The sequence below is a fragment of the Panthera pardus genome, unplaced genomic scaffold, assembly GCF_024362965.1.
Source record: "Panthera pardus isolate Hobbes unplaced genomic scaffold, ASM2436296v1 HiC_scaffold_21, whole genome shotgun sequence".
In the NCBI taxonomy this organism is placed as follows: domain Eukaryota; kingdom Metazoa; phylum Chordata; class Mammalia; order Carnivora; family Felidae; genus Panthera; species Panthera pardus.
Window position 1 is genome coordinate 54,508,406 of NW_026526777.1, and position 21,024 is coordinate 54,529,429.

The following is a 21,024-nucleotide window of genomic DNA, read 5'->3' on the forward strand; positions in this document are numbered from 1 at the left end:
ATTCAGGATCAATCAGATTTAGATTAAGAAACAATTTAAGTAATAAATAAAAATGACAGTGAATGGATTTAAGTAATGTGATTTGCCACAACTGAGACTGAGATTCTTGACGCAATTTACAAACTATTAGAAGCAGTGGTTTAACAGTGTAATTAAAAGAACAAATATTAGAATCAAATTGCCTGGATTTGAATCCTGATGCTGTCATGTATAAACTGTAAGACTGGACACATTACTAGGCCTATCCATGCCTCAGTTTCCTTATCTGTAAAACTGAAATACTAAGGGCACCTATCTCACAGGGTTCTTGGAAGGAGTTAATGAGTTAATGTATGAAGTACCTGAAACACTGTAAGTAATCAATGTTAACTGTTAGGATTTCTATAGAACCGATGGGAGTGGACAGCCATTCATCCCTTTATCCATTTATTTATTTTTTTAAGTAAATACTTGATAAAAACTTTCTTCTTGGTAGGTTTTGAAAATGCAAATTCCCAAATCTAAAGATGGATTTATGGCTCCACACCATATTTGTCTGTCTGACTCTTGGTTCTCTCTCTCTACCTCTCCTCCCCCAACTTCTTCCCTCTCTTGAGGGGGTAAGACTGGAGAGAAGACTAGATGAGGCAGAACATGAATGAGGAAAAAGGGAGTTTGTGTATTATCACTTAAAAGTGTTCAGTGTTTCCTTTTTTTTCCTCATGATGTATTATCTGTGTGCTACAAACTTTAGAGAAACAGATAAATTCTCAAGAAGCAATCCTAAAAAAAAAAAAACAGCAACTAATCAAAAGATTTTAATGGTACCATGCAGAAGAATAGCACCACTTTATGTCAATAACAGAAGGTATTAGTCTTTTCTCCAAACAGAATAAAGAAAATATCTTTTAAAGCTCCAATGGTCCAATTTATAAATTCTTAGTTTAATAAACCATTAAAGTACATCAGCATACTGTATAGCTAAACTCCAGATAAAGTCTTACTATAGTAAGCCATTTTTTAAAAAAGGAAAGAAAAAGAAAAAATCTACAAGTGGCCAAGGTGTAGTGACTTGAATCCAGTCTCCCAAAATTCACTTCCATCTGGAACCACAGAATGTGACTCTACTTGGAAATAGGATCTTTGTAGATGTAATTAGTTAAGACGAGGTCATACTGAATTAGAGTGGGCTCCACATCCAATGACTGGCGTCTGCACAGAAGCAGACGCATACAGAGCATAAGCAGCCATGAAAAGACGGAGGTGCAGATTAGAGTCAAGCTGCCACAAGCCAAGGAATGCAGAGCCATGAACAGCCAGAAAGAGGCAAGAAAGGTTCCTCCCTAGAACTTTCACAGGGAATATGACCTAAAGACACTTTTCAGACTTGTAGCCCTCCAGAACTGTGAGAGAATGTATTTCTCTTGTTTTAAGCCACTCTGTTTGTGGTACTTTGTTATGACAGCCCCAGGAAACTAACACATCACAGAAAATGGCAGTCTCAGAATTCATTTATAAACTTGAAGATTTAAATGTCACACTAAGTGGCAACAAACAATGCTGTATTCTCCTAACAGGAAAGAAACACAGCTAGGAACAAAAGATCTCATTTTACACATATGATACATGCGAAAGCAGTTGTGATATATGCGTGTACTGGCATAACAAATTATATTCCCAAATGACTTGAATTGCACAATTTTAAAAATGTTTCCTAAAATGCAATCCAGTATACTTAGTAAAAATCACATTAGTATTTCTTTGCTGACAGGGGCATCTATGTAATGCATAATGAATACAGGTATGCATCATACATTCTTAAAGGTATATATTCTACCTTCCTACAAATATTTGATAATTTTTAATTATTCAGTTATTTCTATAAAAACAACAACAACAAAGCACTAGTTATAGCCCTGACAGAGTTTTCACTAAAACTGGCCACCTTGAAGATCAATAGAGAGGTAGAACAAAAATTCAATTCTTCCTACAAATGTTTTTTTAGTACTTTTAATGACAATTTGATAAAGAAGTGTTGACTGGTTTAAAAAATTATAATATCTATTTAAAAATACATTTAACTGCTTATTAGAATATTGGGGTAGGGAGTTTTTTCTTTGTTCTGTACTCAGAAATCTATCCTCAAAAATTAATCCATGAATCGTTACTGGATATACAGAATTCATTGTTGTTTTGTAGCAGTCTTCCCACTTCCAAGGGAGGAAAAGGATCAATTAGAAAATAAAAACAATTATTTTACTATCTTTCTTGAAGACTAACAAAATAATATAGATATACAACAACAACCATTATAATAGCAAGCACTTTATATAGGACTTATTATCAGCCAGGCCCTGTTGTAGGTACTTAACTTGTATTATCTCATTTAATACTTACAAAAATTTCATGAAGCAGTTACCATTTTTTATCAGCTTCTTTAGATACCTAAGGAACAGGAAATTAAATAATTTGCTCCTGGCCACACAGTGGCTTCTCAGAGCTCCAGCTCTGAAAAACCACTGCACCACTTCTCATCTTAATATAGTTCACAGAAATGTATTTTCAAAAGAAAGGAAGAGGAAGGTGAAGTGGGGGGAGAAAGTCAAAGGATGAACTGGAAAAAAAATCATTAATCAGTAAACGAACCATAGGGTTTTAATAAAGCGGTATTAACCATTTTATATTCCTTTAAGAAGACAACATACATTAAGAATCCTATTATCCAAATTAAACTTTTGTGAAGACAAACAATGCTCAACAAGCACCTGTAGCCATCATCTCTGATACACAACCTCCAGGGTCTATTTTCTCTTCTTCCAACAATAGCTCTTTGAGGTGAAGAGCCCACACCCAGAAGAAGGTGAAGAAGCCCAGGTGGTCTGGCCTAAGGCAATCAGTACACTTCATTCTCTGGCCATAGTGACTGGCTCAGGAATAAGCACAGATCCAAGCCTATTCAATCAGAGTGAACCTCAGGAGTTTTTTTGAAACCTCCGGGAGGAAGATTAATTTATTTCTGCTGGATTCAAAGTAGGAAGGAAATCCCCCAGGGGCTGACAGCTGTTATGTTGCAGTCCTTTGGACTCTAAGAGTAGAGCCAACAGCAAAGAAGCAGAACCAAAAAATGGAAAGAGTTCATCTAGTTTATTCTGACACTGTTTGAACCATGGGTTAAAGAGTACTTAACTTTATTTCTGAAATATTCAAACATGTAAACGAATTAATTCACTTTTTTCCCAAGGTCGTGTAAGTTAATTTTTTCCGAAATTTACACCTGAAAGAATCCTGATATAGATAATAGTACCTGGGAAGTCAGGTGAGGGTGGGAGTTGAGCAGCAGACCCAGAAAGGTAGAATAAGCTGAATGGAGGGATGAGGAGGAGGGGCTGTGCAGCGCCCTCTACTGTAGCCTAGGAGTTGTCAATCTTTCTTAACCATTATAAAATAGCTGAGTAAACGCTCACCTCTTGTAACATTGGTCTCAAACCATGTACTTATAGCAGCTGAATAACTAGGGGACTTAGTAGGCAAATTTCAGGATGTTGGGGTGTGTGGGTAATTTTTTGAGACCTGTAGAGGGTATGTCGATAATTTTTTGAGACCTACAGAAAAGAAGCTAGCTTTCAAGAAAGTAGGGAGGGATGAGATCATCATCTGTTCTGAGGAGAAAGGTCTTTTCTGCTTGTGGCCAACAATTCAAGAAGTTTGCGAATCCAGTTATCCAGAGCCTTGTAGGTTTGGGAAAGCTAAATTTCATACTCCAATCTAAAGCAATAGAAGGCACATTGGTGGAAAACAAAACAATAAGCCCAGGACCAGAAGGTGCCCTGACATGCAAGCCCCTGTAAGTAGCTGCCTTGCTTCCTGCCTAAGGAAAAATTCCTTCTAATTGTACAATCACAGTTGGGTGCAGTCTGGACCAATGAGCATGTCAGCTGTGCCTTCCTGTCCCAGATTCTTATAACTAAAGGAATGGATTAACAATCATGTGATCCTCCTGGCTTCAATATATCCTAGACCTTAAATCTAGGAAATTTCGTCTCCATTTCTCTTCAGCTGCCCACACCCTCTGAAGACAAACAATGCTCTACAAATATCTGTACTTATCATTTGTCCTTCCCTTCTTCCAGTGTCTGTTCTTTCTTATTCCAATAACATCTCTGACTTTCTTTCAGGTGCCATTCTCTTGCCCACCTTGAGATACAGCATCCCACTCACAGACTTCAACCATCAACCTACCACCTTTTCCCCTTAATCCTGGTGTGTTAGTCCTCCCTTATCTGAGGTTTCACTTTCTGTGGTTTCAGTTACCCGATGTCCACTGCAGCCCAGAAGCAGATGATCCTCCTGACTTATCATCACAAGGTCAGTAGCCAAACGCTATGCCACAATGCCTGTGTTGTTCACCACACTTCATCTTATCATGTAGGCATTTTATCATCTCCCATCGTCACAAGAAGGATGAGTACAATAAGATATTTTGAGAGAGGTCACACTCACATAACTTTTATTGCCATAATGGTTCTATTTTATTATTAGCTATTATTGTTAATCTCTTGCTATGACTAATTTATAAATTAAATTTTATCACAGGTATGTATGTATGTACACATGTATGTATAGAAAAATACACATATGTAGGGCTTGGTACTATCCACAATTTCAGGCATTCACTGGGGGTCTCAGAATGTATCCCCCATAGATAAAAGGGGACTACTGTACACATTTTCTCCAATTTCAGTAAACCTCCTCCCCCCCACCCCCCAAGTGCTCTGGCTTGCCCATTTCCTTTCAATTTTCAGTCAACACCATCTCTCCTCTTTTCTTTATCCTGGGCGCAAGTTCAGATTATATTTTTCTGTTTCCCCTGCAGTTAGGTGAGGCCAAATGACTCAGTTCTGGTCAATCAATGGAATGGAAATGCAAACAAGTGTGTGACATTTTCAGGCTGGTCCTTAAATCTTCCCTCACTCAGGCTTCTTTCTCTTTCCCATCTGTTAGAAGGATAAAGAAGATTCTAAAGTCCATGACTGACCATGTAAACCAGGGATGGATGCCCCTTACTCTCACCACCAGCATCTCAATGACCTTCAGTCGATTGTTACAGCAGGGTCAATTAAACTGTTACTGTATTAAGCTACTGAAACTCTGGGGTTGTTTGTTACTTGGTTGACTTGTCCTAATACATCAATCAAAACTATTCATATGAGATTATACAATCTTTTATTTCAACCTGTCTTTTCAAAATTGTAACCCTTCTGTTCTCTTGACTTTATTTGCTGCCTTCCTGGAAAAAAAAAACTCAGCTCAGGATATCAATTCCATTGTCTGCTTTCTAAGCTTTATGCTACCTTCTAGCTATAAGGTAGAAGAGTAATTCATAAGACCAAAAGAACTGGTACTACCTCAGGTGATCCCCAACACTACCAGTCCACCTATTTTGACAACCTCCCCTATGTTTCTTGAGCTCTAGGAAACATCTAATACTAATCAGCATTCCCTCCTTGAAACCTTCTCTTTCATTGGCTCTCATTGTACTGCTCTCCAAGTTTTCCTACCTCTTTCACTTCTTAGACTGCTTTTCAGTTCCTCATTCTGCCCTAACTCTTATTTCTCCATTACCCTTTAAATCCCTTATGTTCTTCTGTTTTTATCCATTGGAGACAACCTCATTTACTCCCATGACTTCCATGACTACCATGTACATACATTGACAGCTGTAAAACATATCTCCAGTCTAGACAAGTCTTGAACCTCAACCCTCCTGATATTTCCAATAGGCACAAAAAATGTATCTGGCTGAAGTCACCACCTTCTCCCATCTCCTCTGAAATCTGCTTTTCCTTCGCCTGCACTCCCTTGGTCAATGGATCCCCTTAGCCATAGCCTGGAAAGATGACTCCCTCCTTCCAGCTCCACAACTATTTATAACTCTTCCCATCCTCTAAATATAATTTGAATCTGTCACTTCCACATACCTATTGCTACCAACATTTGTATTTTCTTACCTGAATTATTTCAAAAACATCTCCGCCAATTTCCAAACCTCTAGTTTTACTCCTCCAAATCATCCCATATGCCTGACACACAGATCGTTCTACCATACAAGTTAGATGACATCCCTTTCCTACTGGATATCTCAATGGCTCCCTACTACCTTTGGAATAAATAATTCTCCGTCTCTTCTCAACTCTAGACACTTTTATCAAACGTCCCTCTGGACATTTTTACTCCTGTCTCCCACAGAGACTCATATTCAATATATCTACCCTTCCTAACGCTGAAACCAAATCTGAGTTTCTTACCATATTTCTTTCTCCATGAACAGCATCTCCATTCATCTGTGCCTAAATCAGATATCTAAACAGCATTGGGGATCATCCCCGGCCCTCTCCTCAACATCCAATTCATCGTAAATCCTTTAGACTCTTCCTGTTTATTATGTCCTGAATTCATCAGCTTCTCCTCAAACCCATCACACATAGCTTAGCCCAGATCACCATAATCTCTTGTCTGCAACAGCCTTCTAACTAGTCTTTTTCTAATCTCATCCTCCCTTCAAAACCTTTCACATGTAGGCAGAATAATCATTCTAAGATGTTATGATTGTGCTTAAAACCTTACAATGATACTCCACGGCTTTCAGCAACACACACACACACACACACACACACACACACACACACACAAAATAGCTGTAATGGAGCTTAGGTCCTAGTGAAGGAATATGAAAAAATAAATAAGATAACAAGATAATAGATAATGTCAACAAGGAGGGGCGGGATGGTGATTTTAGATCTTCGTGTTCAGGGCCAGCCCATTCCAGAAGTGGTATTTCAGTGAGACCTGAAGGATCAGAAGGAGCTAAGCTTGAAAGAGGAGGCCAACTTCAATTTGCTTACTTACCATCATCCCCACTGGGCTGTGAGCTCCTTGAGGATAGGACCCATGATTTATTCATCATTCTATTCTAAACATCTACCACAGGTTTGGGTACTCTTAAGTGTTGGATACATATTTGATGAGTGAAGGGATGAATGAAGGTTACAGTTAAATTACTGGGCAGTGCAACTTTAGGCTAATTGTGTGCTCACATTTTTTTGTACATATGTTGACATCAACTTGTGGAACTGCCAAGATGACAAATTTCTAGGAAGCCAAAAACTAATGGGATTGACTTTAAAGAGGAGTTTTACTTTCCTTAAATCCTTCTAAAATATTTCAGAGCAGATTCTGCACAGAAGAATCTTTTACAACCAGGAGCCTGAAGGGAATATCAGAATGGATAAACACTTGCTAGGATAGCACAGGATATTTCAGCCCCATCAACTCCAGGATCAGTTAACAGTCTGGGCTCCAATGGCCCCTGACTTTGAGCTTTTTGATAGGCCAAAACTTTTTGTAGAAACTGAAATCAACCTCAGACATTCAGATTCATAAAGAAATGATTTCAAGTAATCATGGTTCATTTCTGCTCAGCAGCTAAAAACAATAAAAGATTCTCTAAAATATACTATATTGCATTCAATGACTGAATTTGATCCTGATATATAAGATATACAGGTTCATAACACTTTACTTGCAAAGTAAAAGGTTTTTCTTTTAAAACAAACAAACAAAACAAAAATGAAGCAGCGAAACCTAACCTGACAGAAAAATACGTTTATCTTTCATTTAATCTACTTAATGGGACTATTCATTTGTTTTACTGTAGAACCGTGATGTGTTTAATTAAAGGGTGCTGTCTCTGACCCCACAGAGATATTGGGTAATATAGGAAATATGCAATATACTTTTTTTCTAAACTCCAAAAAGTTCTGGCATTAAAGGTGCATCTGACCGTAAGGATTTTGGGTAGGGATCTGTATTCTATTATTACACTCACTCAATTCTATTTTCTTGAATTTTAAAACTTCCATAATGTATGGGCTTTTAAGTACTCAGGGAAAGTAAGTCACAGAAACACAATTAGCATTATTTTAGCATTTGGAAGCAATCTATAATTGAAAACTCTTTGGAGTTTCCTTTCAGATCTGACTTAAAATATGCATTTATGCCACTATACTCTCACTTTTCCAATAAGTATAAACTTCTACGAGCTAGCGCTTCTGACCATGAGGAAGGTTTTATGGATAAATCCTTTATACCACACATCTAGCCTTAATCTGGGCATTGCAAGCTTCAGAACAATTTGCCACAGCTTCTAATTTTCCCAAGTGTTTAATTGTTCTCATTTTATAACTTTTGTAATTTTCTTAGATTTTATATTTTTTCTCCCTGAAGTTTCAAGAACAGTACCCACCTGCTAACAGCAAGGTTTATACTGTTTGCAGGCATACACCCAGTATCCAGCTGCAAACCTCATTAGGTAAATTATTTCTGATTCTCATCAGAATCAATCATCCTACAGAAATGTTTTCTATTTTTCCCATCACACAACTGAGCAAACTTGGGTTCAGTTTGTCCCAGGCCACATGGCTACTAAGTGACAGAGCAGAATTTAAACCCTGGAATGTCTAGTTCCAAAGTTTGTTTCTTCCAAAACATCATGAGGCAAATAATTGGCCCACGCTCCAATCTCAGTCTCAACTTGAGCACAATTGGAAGAAAGACTTTAAAGCTGCTTCATCCATGGTAGAAATAAGAGTGTAATTTTTTTGGTCTTTTTTAAATGTCTATGCCAGAAATTTGACAGTATCTTTACACTTCCATAAAATGAAGATACAATATCTGGTTTTAAAAGATTCAACTTTAAAGCCATGTAAGATAGGAATTGATGTAATTTTGGTTTTGTTTTATTTTTTTAAATAAATACAAATAATTATAATTAAGTTGACTTATAACAAATACATCGAAAACCAGGGGTTTAATACCCACCTTTTACAAGTACCAACTACATTTTTTGGAAACATTATCATACAAGTGGTAGAGAAAGGCTTACACCTTGTAACAACAGAGCATAAAGGGACAGAGATGAAGATCATTAATGATTTTAATTATTTTAAGGCCCATTAAAATTAGAGAAATAATCAAAGCACCCACAATGTTAAGGGTTTATTATTACAGCATTTTAGAGTATACTAGTTCATACCTTTCAATCACAGCAAGTTATTAGCAGTGAAGGGATGAACCCTCTTAAGAGGATTTTTATATCAATGATAGAGTGTTACGGACAAGACAACCTAAGTTAAAAAAAAATTAGTAGCAAGCGCTAGTTGAGTTAATCAGTTAAAGACAAACTCTGCCCTTGGGAAGCTAAATGAAAAAGCAACAGTAAAGCTTACAGAACTTAGCTCGTACAATTTGCCTTGAAGGCGGAAGATTGGTTCCCTGAAATAGCAAAGAATTATATGCTTTAGTTCAGAAAAAAGTTTTTAAAATAAAGTCTGTTATTACCTCTTCTCCTTTCAAAACAATGGAAAAACTTCTAGAGCAGAGGTTTCAATTTGTTCAATAATTGTACCTCTGAATTTAAAAAAACCTATAAAATCATCATTGTTTTGACTTGAAAAGAAATAACAATGCAAATATTCATTATCACATAAAACATAAAAGAAACAGCAAACTGTCAGAGTTAATGCAATCTCTGCAGAGCGCTATTAGTCAGAGACAGCTGGTCAGCCCAAAACACAAAAACTCAAAAGATCAGATCTTCTTAGGAATTAACATCTTCATTAACCAACAAAAATTTGGTATGGCAGCGATAAATCCAACAACTGCCTTCTTTTATGAGCTGTCCCTTCACTGTTACCAAGCTGTGCAAATGTGTGAACTAGTCAGCAGCATCAGAAGCTCATGCAACTACTCACCATATTTTAACCTTGAACTGACTCACAGATTCGATGTTAAATCAAATTTAGGGGTAACATAAGCAAGCAAAGTAAGACACAAGGAGTCAATTTTGAAAAGCAGAGCAAGTAGCAGAAAAGTTATTTAAAATAAATCAATAAAGTTAAGTGCATAAAGTAGCAAAAAAAAAAAAAAAAAAAAGGCAACACACTCCAAAAACCTTAAAAGCAAAAAACAAAACAAAAAGCTGCATTTTCAGCAAGATTTGCACATGATTAATTTGCATTAAAAAGCAGTCAATCAAGCGACTGAGTTCAAACTTTGGGGAGAGTGCATGCACTGATTATTTTAAAAATTCCTACCTGATTTCCAATTGTGTTTTTCTTGTGAACCTGACTGCTCCTCTGCTGAGCACTAAGAAAAGCAAAGGAGAAGAGCACTGAAGAAACTTTGGGAACAAGTAACAGATATTAAAATATATACAGGCTTTCAAAATATATCAACAACTGAAGCAGAGCAAACACCAAAACTCCGGGAAGGAAATTCTGGAAGCAGTTTAATTCTGGAAGCAAAACCAACTAAGGGGAATTAGTACCAATTAACAAGCCCAAAACAAAAACATAACACCACAGGATAAAAAGCTGTATTGCTACATCAGTGACAGGAGTTTGTGCAAGTATTTGTGATGTCCTAGTATGTATACAGACAGAATAGTTGTACTGAAAATTAACAGTTAATACTTATTGAATATACATATCAAATAAATGTCATGTTCTAAGTGCTTTGTAGGTATTAGTGATTTTGATTTAAATTTTAATTTTAACCCATGAGATAGTTACTATTATTTTTCTCATTTTACAGATGGAGAAAATGAGTCACAGAGAAGCAAAGTGGCTTTCCCAAAGTCACTCAGCTAATAAGTACCAATTAGTCTGATTCCAGATCCCAAACTCTCTGTGAAATTACCCAAACTCAATGCTTTGAATTCTACATTCCGACAACTCCTACAGTGATCTCTAGCTTGGACCTTTCTCCCCAGCTCCAGACACATAAATGTTTTTGACAACTCATGCTTTCCACTTGATGTCTAATGCACATCTCAAACTTAATGTGCCAAGACTGAACTTATGATCTCTTCCCTAAAACCTGCTCCACCACAGTTTTCCCCTCCTCAATTAGTGGCAATTCCATATTTCCAAGTGCTTAAGCCAAAATCCTTGATTCTTCTCTCTCTCGCACTCCATATCCAATCACAAGCATATGCTATTGACTCTACGTTTTAATATGTATTTAAAATTCAACAATGTATTAAAATTCAACAGCTTGGGGTGCCTGGCTGGCTCAGGTGGTGGAGCATGAGACTCTTGATCTTGGAGTTATAGGTTGAAACCGCATGTTGGATGTAGAGTTTACTTAAAAACAAAAGTCTTTTAAAAAGAAATAAAATAAAATTCAACATCTTTTTACCACCTTCATTGCTAGCACATTGGTCCAAGCCACTGTCATCTCTTACTTGTGTGGTTGTGATCACTTACTCGGGTCTCTGTTTCCACACTTGTCCCCCTAACACTGATTCTCAACACAGAGGCCAGAGTGAGTGATCCTTTTAAAAAGGGGATCCTTGCCACTCTTCCGCTTGAAACATTCTATACTATTATGCAATACCATTCTACTCAGGGTAAAAGTCCTTACAATGGTACAGGCCCTACTCAACTGACCCCCACCCTCTGCCTCTTTGAATCATCACCTCTCCCCACCTTGTTCACTGGAGAGGTCCAGCCACACCGACTCCATTCTTTTTTTCGAGCCCACCAAGCATACTCCCACCTGAAGCCTTGATATGCTTCCCCCATACATCTGCATGGCTCTTGATGGCACCTCCTTCAAGTCTTTGTTCAAATTTATCTTTTCAGTGAGACCTACTATGATCACCCTATTCAAAATTGCATGCCTCCCTCCTCCAGGACTCTCATCCTCTTTATACTGTTCTATTTTTCTTTATGGCACTTTTCACCTTCAAACATACTATATAGTTTACTGATTTGTGTGTCTATTTTCTGTGTTCTTCCATTAGAATGTAAGCTCCTTGTAAGCAGAGGGTTTTGCCTGTTCCATATCCCCAGTGCCTAGAAACTACTTTGGCTTCAACAAATATCTGCTGAATGAAAAGTCCAATGAGACTGATATCATTATAACATGAGCAAAGAGGCGTTAAGAGCCTGATATGACCCCGACAATTTAACCCCAGAGCCCAGATATTTATATGTGATGTTACTGTTTCTGTCAAAAGAATTGAAGGCTTTCTTTTCAGCTAATCCATGAGTAAACACCTATTGATACAAGAAAACACAAGTCATTGGTGGTAATTCTGAGAAGACTAGTAATAACTGAATCCTCTCACTGGTTGTTTAATAGTTTATAGAAGCTGTTTTGGAGATTGATGAAATAGTCTAAAACAGAAAAAGTAGATTAAAGTCATTAATCAACAATTTATTTAAAAAAATTTATGTTTATTCATTTTTGAAAGACAGAGACAGAGTACAAGCAGGGGTGGGGTGGAGAGAGAGGGGGACACAAAATCTGAAGCAGGCTCCGAGCTGTCAGCACAGAGCCCGATTCAGGGCTCGAATTCATGAACTGCGAGATCATGACCTGAGCCCAAGTCAGACACTCAAACCGACTGAGCCACCCAGGTGCCCCAACATTGTTTTAAGTTTATTTATTTTTATTTTGATAGAGAAAGTGAAGGTGGGGGAGGGGATAAGGGGGGAGAGAGAGAGAGAGAGAGAGAGAGAGAGAGAGAGAGAGAGAATATCCCAAGCAGATTCTGCACTGACAGTGCAATGCAGGGCTCGAACCTACAAACTGTGAGATCATGACCTAAACCAAAATCAAGAGTCAGACCTTAACCAGCTGAGCCACCCAGGCACCCCAAACAAAAAATTAAAGTGATGGGATATTATGATTCAGGAGCACAGCACAAATCACACATTTAGAAAAGTTGTTCAAAATAGCAATCTTTTATAATCTCCAGTTCTTCTTAAGCTGCTTCTCCTTACTCAAACTCGTGAAGAAATATATACTGCATTCAAATGAGGCTGGGGAAGGCACCAGTGATAAAAGGTCACACAGCATATGATTCCTTAAGATATTATGTGTGTATTTTTAGTTGTTTTTCAATTTGCTAATTTCAGGGTTTCAGCTTCTTCTTTCCTCATTATTGTTATTTTACTAGTTTTTAGTTAAATGCTTGCTTCCCTTAATCACTATGAAATTCATCTCTCTCCAACCATTTCTCTACATAATCCAAATTTAAATTATTCAGGTTTTTGTGGTGAAATTTTAAAGGAGACAAAGTTTGTGTTAGGCTGTGGCCAGGGGTCCGATGCTTCCACACTGACTCCTGGCTTCTCACCAGGCCCTGAAGCATGGAGTGTGTCTGAACGTATTATTCCTCTGGGGCTTCAGATTTTGGCCATGCTTTCTTTCTCTAGGGACTGCAGGTTTCTCCTCTTCTGGGAAGAACTGGGACAGCTACTATTGTAGTATGACCATGCCATCTTCCTGGCAATGGTCATCCATTCCAACCACCATAATTCTCTTTTAGGGTTTTCTTAAGGGGAAATGTTTTAAAATAAATCACTGACTATTATGATCATTTCAAACTATGATAGATCCATGGGTGTTTAAAGTAGGCAAACTATCGGGGACCTTTGAATTATGTGTAGGTCCCCTTAAATCACATAAGAGAACAAAACAGAACATAAAGCAAAAGCCAGAGATTGCTGATGACTCCCTGTGCTACCTTAATAAAAAAAATATGGCTCTTATAGTGTGTGTGTGTGTGTGTGTGTGTGTGTGTGTGTGTGTATTTGTGTGTATAGATAGAAACAAAGGGTGGGGGGACTGGAGTAGCTGTTTCTTAGGTTCCTTTTATTTATTATTATTTCTTTTAATGAGAGAGGGAGAGTACGTGTACATGAGCAGGGGAGAGAGTCAGAGGGGGAGACAGACAGAGAGAGAGAGAATATCTTGAGCAGGCTCCACACTTAGCCCAGAGCCTAACGTGGGGCTTAATCCCACAACCCTGGGATCATGACCTGAGTCAAAATCAAGAGCCTGACACTCACCAGACTGAAGCCACCCACGTGCACCTCTTAGGTTCCTTTTACATCCAAGATTCCTTGAGACGCAAAGTTATTTTCAGAAGCTTATGACCGACATTAGGTGAAGAGACTTTGCACTGACAGAAACTTTATCTACTCTGCAATCCTAGTTAGGATCTACCATATTCCAAGAATATGCAAAAAGAAAAAGAGATTTATCTTATAAGCCAATCTCAAATATTAGTGTTAAAACAAACACTAAATTAACTGTACTTTTGACCTAAAGAATAATCTTTTCACAGCAACTGGCCCCATAAAAATACTTATTAATGATGCATTTAGGTACTTGAAGTTACCCTATAAACAACACAATAAAAACCAAAGTGTCTAGTTAGAAAACATTCTTTATCTTAACTCTTATATATGCAATGATGATTGAACTGAAAGCATTTCAAAATATTTATTTAAAAATGGGAAGACTTCTGGGAAAATGGCAGAGGAGGAGGATCCTAACCTCACCTGGTCCAACTAACACACCTAGTAACAGCCACGTCAGCACAACCAAAGCAGAAAATGACCTGAAGAATGGCAGAACAGACTTTCCACAGTTAATTGTAGAGAGGAGGCCACATCAAAAAAAGGTAGGAGGGGCAAAGACATGGTGGGGAACCAAACTCCCAGTGAGACTAATCACAGATGGGAGGGACACTACAAGCACGGAGAAGGTAGAGAAACAGACTCCATCCCAGGCACCCCAGGCACAGGGGACCTGCACTAGAAATACAAGTGCCCGTAACATTTGGCTTTGAAAACTAGTGGGGCTTAACTTCATGAGTTTTTTATAACCAGTGGGGCTTAACTCCAGTACTTTAAAAGTCGGCAGGCTTAGTTCTGGGAGATGTGGAAAGCAATAAGAAACTGCGTCCGTCTCTGCCCTAATGAGACAGGACAACAAACGATCCCACCAAGATATAGCACAGAAGCAGCAGTTTGAAAAGTGCATGGGGTTTATGGGCAGGAGAGTTATTTAGTAATCTCAGAATGCATGCTGGAGTGACAGAGAGCTTTAGGAGACTTCTCCAAGAACAAAAGAGCCGGCAAGTGCCATTTCTTCCCACTGCCCCACCAACCCCTGGCCCAAGCCTAGGTAGCCAGACACCTGTGAAAACCAGCTTGAGCACCCTCCACCTATCTTGTTGACACCGTGCACTCCACCCCTGCATTCTCCTGTGGATTCAGCCCATCCAACCTGCCTCATTCTGCCAGAGTCCCTCCAAAGTGGCTCCTCCTGCATCTCATCCTGCAAGCGGCCGCAAAAGGGGCTGGCAACACTCCAAGGTGACGCCTGCCCTGGTGAGAGGGGAAGAAACTACACACACCAATCCCACTGCAGCCCCAGCAGCTGGCCTTACCCCTGGCAGGCTGGACAGAGTGCCCTGCTGATCAGTGCATCTGCAGCCCCAGCAGAGGGTCTTAGTCTCACTGCCAGCCCCGCCCACCACAGAAACCTCCAAAGAGGCAGCTCGAGGAGAGAGCCCTGCAGTTTGAGGTTACTTTGCAGCCCTAACAAACAGTCCTCTGGCCTGACTGCTGACGTCACCCAGCTACAAGTCCACGGGGACCTCCAACTGGCCTCCTAACAGCACAGGGACCAAATCTTGCCCACAACAGGTAAAGTGAGCCACTGCAGCTGACTGGACTGAAGGCAAACAAGGTTTAACCACAACAGTAGGGTGTATGGAACCCACACAGGAGACACCCCTGAAGCTCCTGGTTCCGGTGAACAAAGGGTATTGTGCCACAGAGCACCATAGGACCTCTTCCTCATAATGTCACTACTTTCAAGATCCAGGAAACATAACTGCCTTTCCCAATACATGGAAACAAACATAGATAGTGAAACAAAATGAGGAGACAGAGGAATATGTCACAATGAAAGAACAGACGAAATCACAGCAAAAGAGCTACATGAAACAAAGGCAAGCAATATGCCTGATTAAAAAAAAATCAAAGTAATGGTCATAAAGATACTTACTGGACTTGAGAAAAGAATGGAGGCTCTCAGTGAGACCTTCAAGAAAAAGATAGAAGATAGAAAACAAATAGAACCAATCAGAGATGAAGAATTCAATAAATAAAATTAAAAATACACTAGAGGCATCAATAGTAGCTTTGAGAAGGCAGAAGAATGGATCATAAAGCTGGAAGACAGAGTACTGGAAAGCAAACTGAACAGTAAAAAGAAAAAAGAATAATAAAACTGAGAATAAGTTAAGGGAGCTCAGCAACATCATCAAGCATAATAACATTTGCATTATAGGGATTCCAGGAGGACAAGAGAGAGAAAAGGGGGCAGAAAATTTATTTGAAGAAATAATAGCTGAAAACTTCCCTAATCTGTAGAAGGCATCAGATACCTGATTCCAGAACGCATGGAGAGCCCCCAACAAAATCAACCCAAGAAGGTACACACCAAGGCACATAATAATTAAATGACAAAAAGTAGCGATAAAGAGAGAATTTTAAAAGCAACAAGAGAAATCAGTTACATACAGGGAAACCCAGAAGACTATCAGCTGGTTTTTCAGCAGAAACTCTGCAGGCCACAAGGGAGTGGCATGATTTATTCAAAGAGCTGAAAGGAAAAAACCCGTAACCAAAAACACTCAGCAAGGCTATCATACAGAATAGAAGGAGAGATAAAGAATTTCCCAGACAACAAAAGTTAAAGGAGTTCATCACAACTAAAGCAACCTTACAAGAAACATTAAAGAGAATTATTTGAGTAGAAAGAAAAGCCCATACTCAGGAGAAAGAAAATTGTGAAAGGAAAAAATTTCACAGTAAAATACAAACATAATAAAAATTAATCACTTATAAAACTAGTATGGGGGTTAAAGCACAAAAGCAGTAAAATAAATTATATCTATAAAAATCAGTTCAAGAGATTCACAAAATAAAAGAAAGTAAAATATGGCATCATATACATAAAACATGGGAGGGGAGAGTAAAAATTTAGTGCTTCTAGAATATGTTCAAAATTAAGTGACCATCAACTTAAAATAGACTACTATATGTGTAAAATGTTCTATGTGTGCTGAAGAGTAACCACAAACTAAAATCCTGGAACAGATATGAGAAAAAGAGAAAGCAATCCAAGCATATCATTAAAGAAAGCCATAGAATCACAAGGGAAGAGAGCAAGAGAAGTAAGGAACAGAGAAGAACTACAAAAACAATCATAAAACAAGTAACTAAGTGGCAATAGGTACATACCTGTCAATAATTACTTTGAATGTAAATGGACTCTAATCAAAAGACACAGGGTGACAGATAAAAAAGCAAGACCCATCAGGGTGCCTGGGTGGCTCAGTCGGTTGAGCTTCCGACTTCAGCTCAGGTCATGGTCTCACAGTTCGTGAGTTCGAGCCCTGTGTCGGGCTCTGTGCCAACGAACGGCTCAGAGCCTGGAGCTTGCTTCAGATTCTGTATCTCTCTCTCTTTCCCCTTCCCTGCTCATGCTCTGCCTGTCTCTGTCTCTCAAAAATAAATAAATGTTAAGAAAAAAAAAGTAAGACCCATCTATGAGCTAACTACAAGAAACTGGCTTCAGACCTAACGATTCATGCAGATTGAAAGTAAAGGGGTGGAAAAAGCATTTACCATGCAAATGGAAGCAAAAAGAAAGCTGGGGCAGCAATATTTTTCTCAGACAAAACAGACTTTAAAACAAAGACTATAAAAAAGACAAAGAAGGACACTACATAATGATAAGGGCAACAATCCAGCAAGAGGATATAACAATTGTAAATATTTGTGCACTCAACGTAGGAACAACTAAATACATAAAGCAACCATTAACATACATAAAGGAAAAAAACTGACAGTCATACAACAATAGTAGTGAGCTGTAACAACCCACTTACATCAACAGATCACCTAGGCAGAATATTAACAAGGCAACAGTGTCTTTGAATGACGCATTAAACCAAATGGATCTAAAAGATATATTTAGATTACTCCATCTAAAAACAGTGGAATACATATTCTTTTCAAGTGCAAATGAAATATTCTCCAGAGAAGATCACGTTAGGCCACAAAACAAGGGTCCACAAATTCAAAAAGACTGAAATCATATCATGGTTCTTTTCTGACCACAATGGTGTGAAAATAGAAATCAATCACAAGAAAAAATGTGGAAAGCACCTAAATACATGGAGGCTACATAATGATGAATGCATCAACCAAGAAATCAAAAAGGAAATTAAAACAAAAATACATGGAGAGAAATGAAAATGAAAACACAACGTTCCGAAATTTTTGGGATGCAGCAAAAGTGGCTCAAAAAGGGATGATTATAGCAGTGCAGGCCTACCTCAAGAAGCAAGGAAAATTTCAAATAAGCAACCTAATCTTACACTTACAGGAGCTAGAAAAACAAAGCTCAAAGCTAGTACAAGGAAGAAAATAATAAAAATTAGAGCAAAAACAAATGAAATAGAGATAAAAAAAACCCAATAGAATAGATTAATGAAACCAGAACTTGTTCTTGGAAAACACTGACAAAACACTGACAAAACTGATAAAACTTTACCCAGACTCATCGAAAAAAGAAGAGGATTCAAATAAATAAATAAAATCAGAAATGAAGGAGAAATAACAATCAATACCACAGAAATACAAAGGATTATAAAAGAATATTATGCAAAATTATATGCCAACACACTGGACAACCTACAAGACGTGGATAAATTCCTAGAAACATATAACCTTCCAAAAGTGAATCAGGAAGAAATAGAAAATTTGAACATACCCATTACCAGCAGTGAAATTGAATCAAAAACCTCAAAACGAACAAAAAAAGTCAAGACCAGATGGCCTCACAGGTGAATTCTACCAAACATTTAAAGTAGAGTTAATACCTATTCTTCTCAAACTATTCCAAATAATAGAAGAGGAAAGAAAGCTTCCAAATTCACTCTGAGGCCAGCATTACCCTCATACTAAAACCAGAAAAGGGCACTACAAAAAGAGAAAACTATAAGCCAATATCTCTGATGAACATAGATGCAAAAATCCTCAACAAAATATTAGCAAACCAAATTCAACAATACATTAAATTCACCATGATCAAGTGGGATTTATTCCAGTGGTTCATACTTGCAAATAAATCAATGTGATACATCACACTGACGAGAGACAAACAATATAATCATTTCAATACATGCAGAAAAAGCATTTGAGAAACTACAACATCCATTCATGATAAAAACTGTCAACAGAGTAGGTTTAGAGGGAACACACCTCAACATAATAAAGGCCTTATGTGAAAAACACACCGCTAATATCATAATCAATGGTGAAAAACCAAGAGCTTTTCCTCTAAGAGCAGGAGCAAGACCAGGATGTCCACTCTCAACACTTTTGTTCAACATAGTACTGGAGGATGCCTGAGTGGTTCAGTTGGTAAGCAGCTGACTCTGGACTTCAGCTTAGGTCATGATCTCATAGTTCATGAATTATAGCCCCACAAAGGGCTCTGCACTGACAGCACGAAGCCTGCTTGGGATTCTCTCTCTTCTCTCTCTCTGCCCCTCCCCTGCTCTCTCTCTCTCTCTTTCAAAATAAATAAATAAACTTAAAAAAAAAAAAAGAAAAACATAGTACTGAAAGTTCTACCCAAACAAAAAATCCAACAAAAAGAAGTAAAAAGTATCCAGATTGTAAGGAAGAAGTAAAACTGTCACTATTTGCAGATGACATGATACTATACAGAAAAAGCCTTAAAGAATCCACAAAAAACTACTAGAACTAAAGATGAATTCAGTAGACTCAGGATACAAAATTAATATATGGAAATCTGTTGCATTTCTATCAACTAATAATGAAATAGCAAATAGAGAAATTTAGAAAACAAGCCCATTTATAATTTCACCAAAAAGAATAAAATACCAAAGAATAAACTTAACCAAGGAGGTGAAAGACCCATACTCTGATTATTATAAAATGCTGATGAAAGAAATTAAAGATAACACAAACAACTGGAAAGATATTCCATGCTCATGGATTGGAATTTTGTTAAAATATCCATACTACCCAAAGCAATCTACAGATTTCATGCAATCCAGATCTATCAATACAAATAGCACTTTTCACAGAACTAGAACAAATAATATTAACATTTGTATGAAACCACAAGAGACCCTGAGTGGCCAAAGTAATCTTGACAAAGAAAAACAAAGCAGGAAGTATCACAATCCTAGGCTTTAAGATATCTACACTACAAAGCTGTAATAATCAAAACAGTATGGTATATGCGCAAAAAGAGACACATAGATCAATGGAACAGAAAAGAAAGCCCAGAAATAAACCCATGCTTTTATGTTAAATTAGTTTACAACAAACGAGGCAAGAAAATACAAAGGGAAAAAGATAGTCTCTTCAACAAATGGTGTTGGGAAAACTGGACAACTACATGTGAAAGAATGAAACTGGACCACTTTCTCATAACATACACAAAAATAAACTCAAAATGATTTAAAGACCTAAATGTGAGACCTGAAACCATAAAATTCCCAGGAAAATAACATAGGCAGTAACTTCTTTGACATCAGCTATAGAAACATTTTCTAGATATGTGTCCCTTGGCAAGGGACACAAAGGTAAAATTAAACTGCTGGGACTACACCAAAATAAAAAGCTTCTGCATAGAAAGTAAACCATCAACAAAATGAAAAGAAAACCTACTGAATGGGAAGAGATAGTTGCAAATGATATATCTTATTAAGGTACATATACAACATACATAAAGCACTTCTACAACTTAACACCCCAAAACCAAATAATCCAATTTAAAAATGGGCAGAGGAACTGATTAGACATTTTTCCAAGGAAGATATACAGATAGCCAACAGACACATGAAAAGATGCTCAACATCACTAATCATCAAGGAAATGCAAATCAAAACCACAATGAAATATCAGTTTATACCTGTCAGAATGGCTCCAAGCAAAAACAGAAGAAATAATAAGTACTAGTGAAGATGTAGAGAAACAGGAAGCCTCATGCAGTGTTGGTGGGAAAGCAGCCTGGTATAGCCACTGAGGAAAACATTATGGAGATTCCTCAAAAAATTTAAAATAGAATTAC

General features: G+C 37.8%; 1 protein-coding gene across 7 annotated transcripts in view; it reads right to left on the minus strand.

The window, feature by feature from the left end:
* DNM3 (dynamin 3) overlaps nt 1–21,024 on the minus strand; it is a 569,424-nt gene that overhangs the window by 298,303 nt on the left and 250,097 nt on the right. For 5 of the 7 annotated variants that reach the window (XM_053909278.1, XM_019424838.2, XM_053909279.1 and 2 more), the window contains exons 13-14: nt 10,131–10,182; nt 9,280–9,309 (exon numbers count right to left, since the gene is read on the minus strand). In XM_053909278.1, the coding sequence (XP_053765253.1) occupies nt 9,280–9,309; nt 10,131–10,182 (82 nt within the window). The remainder of the gene's footprint in view (nt 1–9,279; nt 9,310–10,130; nt 10,183–21,024) is intronic. The other 2 variants (XM_019424889.2, XM_019424902.2) reach the window with 1 other exon arrangement.